This window comes from Apium graveolens, chromosome 8 (genome assembly GCF_009905375.1).
Source record: "Apium graveolens cultivar Ventura chromosome 8, ASM990537v1, whole genome shotgun sequence".
Classification (NCBI taxonomy): domain Eukaryota; kingdom Viridiplantae; phylum Streptophyta; class Magnoliopsida; order Apiales; family Apiaceae; genus Apium; species Apium graveolens.
The window spans coordinates 247,049,846-247,057,073 of record NC_133654.1 but is presented as its reverse complement, the minus strand read 5'-3'; the positions used below and the strand labels follow the sequence as shown (position 1 = coordinate 247,057,073).

Genomic DNA, 7,228 nt, shown 5'->3' with positions numbered 1-7,228 from the left:
TACAGGATAAAGTAATTTTGTTTTTGCTTTATTGTGTTCGAAGACCCTAAATAATCAATATCTAATAATCGTTATTTAAAATACCCATTAGAATTTGAGCAAATAATTCATTTTATCATGCCAGATACTCATTTACCTTCTGCATTTTCTCTTTTGTCAACTCACATGATTTTACAAAATTATATCATTTTCTCTATTGTCAGTTGATTATACTTACTTTGTTATAAAAATAAGAAAAATGTAAATAATGGGCTTGCTATGTTAAATATTTAAATTTGAAAATTTATGAAAAATACCCATAATATTGAACTAATTTCTTTTTTAACTATTAACTTCGAAGCAGTGGCAAATGCAATCCATGATAATAAAAATTAGTTCCACAAGCTTCGTGAAGTCCGCAGACAGTTCCTAAGATCTTCCCTGGCCCACTTTACCGACATGATTTTACAAAATACTTGATACCATTTCGTTTTGCTTCTGATATTAAGTTCCAATTTGGGCTAAGCTACCCAGTTTTAACTAAATTTTATCTCGAAATAAATTATTTTTAAAAATGCCTATAGTTTGATATGAAATCAGGTTGTAATTATCCAAACTTTCAATTCTATTTATCTTTCAAAAATTAATTGAAATCATCAAGTACCCAAAATTTTTGAAGTCTTTGTAATATTATCTATTGGCTAATAATTAATAACTTTTAGAAAATTTATCAAAAACATTCATATTTTCAAACTTATTTTCAAAAATGTTGTAAAAATTGTATATGAAGGTGCATAGCAGAGATTGCTTGAAGTTATATAAGAGGTTGTAAATATTGAATTTCATATCATATAAAAAATTACATCATATTTTTGAAAATATTTTCGATAAATTAAATAATTTTGAAAAACCCCTAATGGCCATACTTACTTTCTCTAAATTAAATAAAAAAATTGAAACTGATCCAAAATTTTCATCTAACATTATTAAAAAACTAATCTTTCGTAAAAAATTTCCATTTTCTGGTGATCTTTGATAATTGGCAATGCAACCTAACTCTAAATATTTACTTTTACATCTAAAACTCATCTCAAACTCAAATCTAAAAATTACATCCCACTAAGAGTTACATTAACTTTGGTGTCATATTAAGGAATTTTAGAGTTTTTGTATATTTTTATGTTGTGCTTTTACTTCTTTAGTAAAACAAATTTAGTCCATATGTATCCCACCATTCTATTACTTTTAACATTATTTTTGTACTTTAATAATAAAATAATCTATATTTAAGAATGATGTAAAATTTAGAGGGGTATATTTAATTGAGATTTTAAATGATTTTTTTAGATTTTGAAAATTCTACTGTACTCAATTTGAATTCTAAAAAATTGTTTAAAATGTGATGGTATTCAATAGGGATTGAAAAAAATATTTTAAAATCCCGGGGTATTTAATTTAGATTTTAAAAAAAAATTTAAAATCCGTGATCCTCAATTTGAATTTTAAAAAATTCATTAAAATCTGGTGGTAATAAAAAATCCATGGATTTTTTTGTATTTTATAAAATTGTAGATTTTAATGAATTTGCTAGTATATTGTATATTTTCGGAAATCTTAGCAAAATCTAAGAAATTTTGATGAATTTGTAGAAATCACTACTCAAATTAATAAGACTCTACCAAATTTATTCAACAATTCCGCAAAAATCTGCGTACAATTAAAATCAGTCAAAATCAGCAACAATCATTTAAAATTAATAAATTATTATAAATAATCTAAAATTTAAATTAAATACACCCTCATAAATTGGAGTTAAATTTTAAAATAATGTAATTTTTATATTATTTTGGTGTAACTGTGATGGGTAGGAGATGCTCAAACAGAACACTCGCAGAACGATATTTTCGTTTTTTTAAGAACATTAAATTATTCTTTTTCTCAAAAAAAAAATTAAATTATTCTTTTCAATGTTCACATAAAATATACAAAATTAAATTAATATTAATGCAAATATTATTTATTCGAAAACATGCTAAACTACCACTTAAGTGAGCTTTACTTTGCTTGATTCACTCTCCTTTCATTTTATTCACACCCCGCCTTTTTCGTTCCCCGTCTCTTTCCCCATGTGATCATACATACATGCGTGTGTACATACAAAAAGTGTAACATAACTCTTATAACAAGAAAAGAACTGAATCATCACTGATCAGATTCTTTGATTTCTCTTATTAAATGATGTTTTAATATGCACTCTGTGATGATATGATACGTATAATTTATGGGACTTGATATACTCATGTTTTGTATTGGCTAGTGATGATGAAGAAAAATAAGAGTGATGGTTTTTTTGTTGTTCAGTTGGCTTTGTTTGTGATTGGTGTTTTGAGTTTTGTAATTGTTAGCTCTGTTTCAGCTGTTCCTTCTCAGCCTGGTAAAGAAAGTCTCGACTCTATCTTAGGTTTGTTACAATCTCTCTCTCTCTCTCTCTCTCCTCCCCCCCTCTCTCTCTCTCTCCCTCCTCCCCCTCTCTCTCCCCCCCGCTCTCTCTCTCTCCCCCTCTCCCCCCCTCTCTCTGTGAATTTGATGTTTTTGTGATTCTTTTTTGAAATGGTGAGGTGGGGTTTTATTATTTTGATTCAAGTGAATTGGATTTTCTTGATTCTTGATTTTGCTTAACTTTGATTGCAATGGGGGACAATTTAATCTTTTAAAGTTTAATGATTTTTAGTTTTTGAAATGGTTGAATGGGGTTTCTTCATTTTGATGTGTTAAATGGGTTTTTTATTCTTGATTTTCATCACCTTTGATTGCAATGGCACAAGAATGGCTGTTTTAAATTTGGGAATTTTCGTGTTCTTTATAATTGAGTAATCGTTCGTTATTGGACTGTATTTGATGCATGTAACAGAGTGCGAGTTTGTGTTTTCCTGCCATGTTTGCAATTTTACAATCCTTGAAATGTTAGTTTTTTGTTTGATTTTAGTGAATTGGATTTTTCGAGTAATTTTGTTATAAGAATTAGTTTGGTTTTGCAATGCGTGTAGGAGAAGCAAATTTAGGGAAGTGGAGAAGTGGAATATCAAGGGCAGTTGCAGAGGCTCCTGGTCCAGGATCGAGCCCATTTGTTTTGGCAGAGAAGAGAACAAGAAGGCCGGACATACTTTCCAGCTTTAAGAAATATGAGGGTGGATGGAACATTGTTGATAAGCATTACTGGGCTGTGAGTGTTTTTCTTTTTGCTTGTCACTGATATAAATTACGAGGTTCTGTGTGTTTATAATTGTTTGGCTTTGTTATGTACCATGTTTTCACTCAACTATTATGATATGTTGTAGTTTTGTGGAATAGTTGGTAAAATAAGCTTGTATGTAAACGGGCAGCTAGGAAAGGCACCCAATCTCATTAAGAGCTTTAACAGCGAAAAAGAAAGAGAGAAAAAAAATATTATTGCAGGTTGTTTTCGTGTTCAGTGGAGGAATTCGAGGCCAGCTGTGGTAAGTCACACGCCTGCAGGGAACCTGGAGCTTTGGGAGACTTTAGACCATTCACAGACCGAGAGGATTTAATTAATTTTATTCAGAAAGAAGGAAATAATATCCAAGAAGAGATTTGAGAGGGATTAATTCTTTTATTTCTTGTGACAGTTTGCTATTAACTTATGGTCATCACAAGGATTTGTCTGCCAAAAAAGGCATGACACCCTGGCTCGTTTATAAACTTGGTTAGGCAAAATGTTTAGTTTAGTCCCCAGTGCGTAACCATTATCCTCCTTATATTTATATATGTGAAGTTTAATGGTGCAGTGTGTATCTAAATGTTGACATTGATAAGTAGTTAATTTGTTGGAACAAAATCTTTAGTCATGTAGTTTATACAGTTACCATCACAAATGAATTGATTGTTGCTTAATTTGTATAACTCGTACACATTATGCAGTGCTATTAATTTTCTTGAAAGAATTATCTTTTAATATCCTCTGTATTTGACAACTGCATCTGCAGTCTGTAGGATATACAGGTATTTCTGGTTTCATTCTGGCTGTGCTATGGTTTATGTCATTTGGAATTGCTCTTGGTGTACATCAATGCTGCGGGTGGAGAATTAGTATCAAAGGAAAAGAATCACGCTGCTCGCAAAGAATATGTTTGATATTGCTCATTGTCTTCACGTGTGCTGCAGCGTAATAATCTTAACACTGCATTATGGCCTTCATATGTGAATATTTCTCAATTTCCCCGTCCTTATGACTGTTTGCACTTTACTCTTTTCAGTCTTGATCCGTATTTGTTGGTAGGCCTATCTGGTTGAAACTTGCATTGACAACAGACCTGATTGGTTTGAAATTTTCTTTCATCATTAGTCTCTATAAAGACATCATGGTAGACCCAGCAAAGAAAAATGAGCAAAGGATTTATATTTTCACTATTCAGTGTTTATGTTTGCTAAGATCACTTTAACATTTACAGAATAATAACAATAGTAACAATAAATCTCTAATGCTGTTTCTAAGTGTTTATATATAGCATAAATTTATCTTTTATTCTCTCAATTGCCTTGAAATACCAAACTATGGTCACGAGAGCTAAAGACCAGAAGAGGCTAAGAACTTCCTGTCTATATGTTTCCTTTCTCTACATTATCACATTTCTGGGCACAAGACTTCGATGTACTGGAATTAATTTTTCCATGCTAACACAGATCATATGCACAAAGAACCCATATAGGAGGTTAGAGGAGAGAATACCGTCCAGCCTTTTGCTTAAATGCCTATTTTCATGTGTTCAATGATTTGGGTGATCAATTCTGTGCCTTATGCCGTTCCATCCATTTCGCTGATTGATTAATGCCTTTTTCGGCTTGGCTTACACTAGCTAATTTTCATTTATGTTTTCCTTCCTCGTTGGTGTGTTTCAGTTATGTTAATTATCTAAAGGTTTTATTTTTCAATTTACATTACCCCTCCAACAATGGGAACTATTTTATCTCTCAGGGTTGGATGTATACTACTTTCGGTTGGACAGGATGAATTTCATGGTGAAGCACTACATACTCTAAATTATGTAGTAAACCAGTCAGACTTCACTGTTCAGACACTCAGAAATGTCACTGGGTTTCTGTCACTTGCAAAGACAGTAAATGTAGCACAACTTTTTTTACCTTCAGATATCAAAGATGATATTGACAAGCTGAATGTAGACCTGAATACTGCTGCAGAAAATCTCTGGGAGAAAACAAATGAAAATTCGATCAAAATCAGAAGAGTGTTTGATGCTGTGTATGATCTTGCTGACCTTATTGATATCCGTTATCAGTATTCTGGATTGAGCTATAACCTCCTATTCCTAGCTGATTAACTATGTGTATGTTGCAGGCGATTAGCATTGATTACTGTTGCAGCAGTGATGCTTCTTGTTTCTGTTCTGGGTCTTGGTATGTAATACACTTTACCCTTCACCCATCAATATTCCTCGCCCAGTTATCTCTTTTGATTTAATTTACTGTATATCTCTCTGCAGTTCTTTCTGTGCTTGGCCATCGACATGCAATTTACTTGTAAGTTTTTTTTGCATTTCAATAGCTGAACTTGCACTTAATAACAACACCTATAATTATATCTATTTATTCTCTACAATTTTCTTACCCGTCCATAATTGCAATGTAGATTTGTTGTTAGTGGATGGTTACTCGTAGCAGCTACATTCATTCTCTGTGGTATTTTTCTGATCCTTGAAAAGTAAGTTACCAATATGCCTGTTTTTCAATATTCACTGTGCACTTTGTTCTATAGAATTTCTTTTCTTCCAAATGATGAATAATATAATTTTTTGCAAAATTATGACCAAAAGATATGCGTGCTCTAAAACATATACATATACTCGATTCATCTTTTATTCCCAATGATGGATCATGCATCATATTTGCTAAATTCAGCATTCCAGTTCGAAATTCATCTGTTTTGTAATTCATTATAATATTTAATTTTTGGTTGAACTTCTCCAGTCGGTTATTCATCATCTGCTGTGGTATTTTACATTATGCAAATATTGCGGTTTCTGCTTATTTTATTCGACTCCACCTTGTGATAAAACGCTCTGTCAGCTACCCTCTCAATCATATATAAATGATACATATTATGTCCTGTAACTCATTGCTAAAAGGATTCCTCTTGGTGTAAAACACTTTTTCAATTTATTATCCGAGCTCAAAGTAGATATTTATGCTGAACTAGAAGAACCAAGCAAGCTCAAAGCACATTAAATTTCTGATGCTGGCATAGTTGTAATAAATTTTGTTTCAGTGCAATTGGTGATACCTGTGTGGCAATGGGAGAATGGGTAGATCACCCCCAAGCAGAAACTGCTCTTAGTAACATCCTTCCATGTGTTGATCAGAGAACTACAAATCAGACACTGATAGAAAGTAAAGAAGTCACCAATGCTATTGTAGATATTGTGAATGAATTTGTAGACAATTTTGCCAACTCAAATCCACCTCCTCAGGCATATCCCATTTATTACAACCAGTCAGGACCTTTCCTGCCACATCTATGCTATCCATACAATTCTTATCTGCTAGATCGCCAGTGTCCAGCTCAAGAGGTTTCCATGGGAAATGCTTCTGAGGTATGTTGCCTTCTGTACATTGTCTAGAAAAATGGCGTATAAGTTTTCTATGGTAAAGAGGTTTCCTTCGGAACACATCTGAAGTTCTTTTAAGAACTTGTATATATTCAGGTTTGGCAGGACTACATCTGCACGTCATCAGGATTTGGCGTCTGCAGCAGTGTTGGAAGGTTGACACCGGATATGTATGAACAATTGGTGGCTGCAGTGAACATTAGTAATGCCCTTCAACATTATGCACCCATATTGCTTAGTCTCCAAGACTGCAACTTTGTACGTGATACGTTCCGTTATATCGTATTCGACTACTGCCCTCCACTAGAGCACCAGCTCCAAATAGTTAATGCTGGACTTGGCCTAATCTCGGTAGGAGTTATGCTCAGTCTTGTTCTATGGATAATCTATGCATACCGCCCCGGACAGGAGGAAGTGTCTGCTAAGGGCTTATTTACATATAAAGGCAGCTATGTATCATCAAAAACCAAAACTCAGACAACTACTGAAGCTTAGGATAATACTTACTGCTTAGGTGTTGAAAACTTTCTTGTAGTTCTGTTTCTTGCTCTATAGTTACCCAAGTTATGTTATGACCCATCTCAAACTGGTGCAAAGTGCCAGTTTGA

General features: G+C 33.0%; 1 protein-coding gene across 3 annotated transcripts; it reads left to right on the top strand.

Annotated features, from left to right (window-relative positions):
• Positions 1-2,071: 2,071 nt before the first annotated feature.
• Positions 2,072-7,192, top strand: LOC141677264 (uncharacterized). 3 transcript variants are annotated; one of them, XM_074483111.1, is made up of 10 exons: positions 2,072-2,440; positions 3,027-3,202; positions 3,984-4,162; positions 4,973-5,016; positions 5,197-5,257; positions 5,354-5,412; positions 5,499-5,535; positions 5,645-5,716; positions 6,260-6,605; positions 6,717-7,192. In XM_074483111.1, the coding sequence occupies exons 1-10, from the start codon at positions 2,299-2,301 to the stop codon at positions 7,113-7,115; spliced, it is 1,515 nt and encodes a 504-aa protein (XP_074339212.1). In that variant the 5' UTR covers positions 2,072-2,298; the 3' UTR covers positions 7,116-7,192. The 3 variants fall into 3 exon arrangements, with proteins under 3 accessions (XP_074339212.1, XP_074339210.1, XP_074339211.1); XM_074483109.1 differs by having other exon boundaries at positions 2,073-2,440; positions 4,973-5,257; XM_074483110.1 differs by having other exon boundaries at positions 2,074-2,440; positions 4,973-5,257; positions 6,281-6,605.
• The last annotated feature ends 36 nt before the right edge of the window (positions 7,193-7,228 follow it).

Bases quoted from the DNA above. Each gene is read 5' to 3' on its own strand.
- LOC141677264 (XM_074483109.1), top strand. From the start codon at position 2,299: ATGATGAAGAAAAATAAGAGTGATGGTTTTTTTGTTGTTCAGTTGGCT. The intron at 5,258-5,353 runs GTATGATCTTGC...TGTATGTTGCAG, and splicing joins AGAAGAGTGTTTGATGCTGT to GCGATTAGCATTGATTACTG. The intron at 5,536-5,644 runs GTAAGTTTTTTT...ATTGCAATGTAG, and splicing joins CATCGACATGCAATTTACTT to ATTTGTTGTTAGTGGATGGT.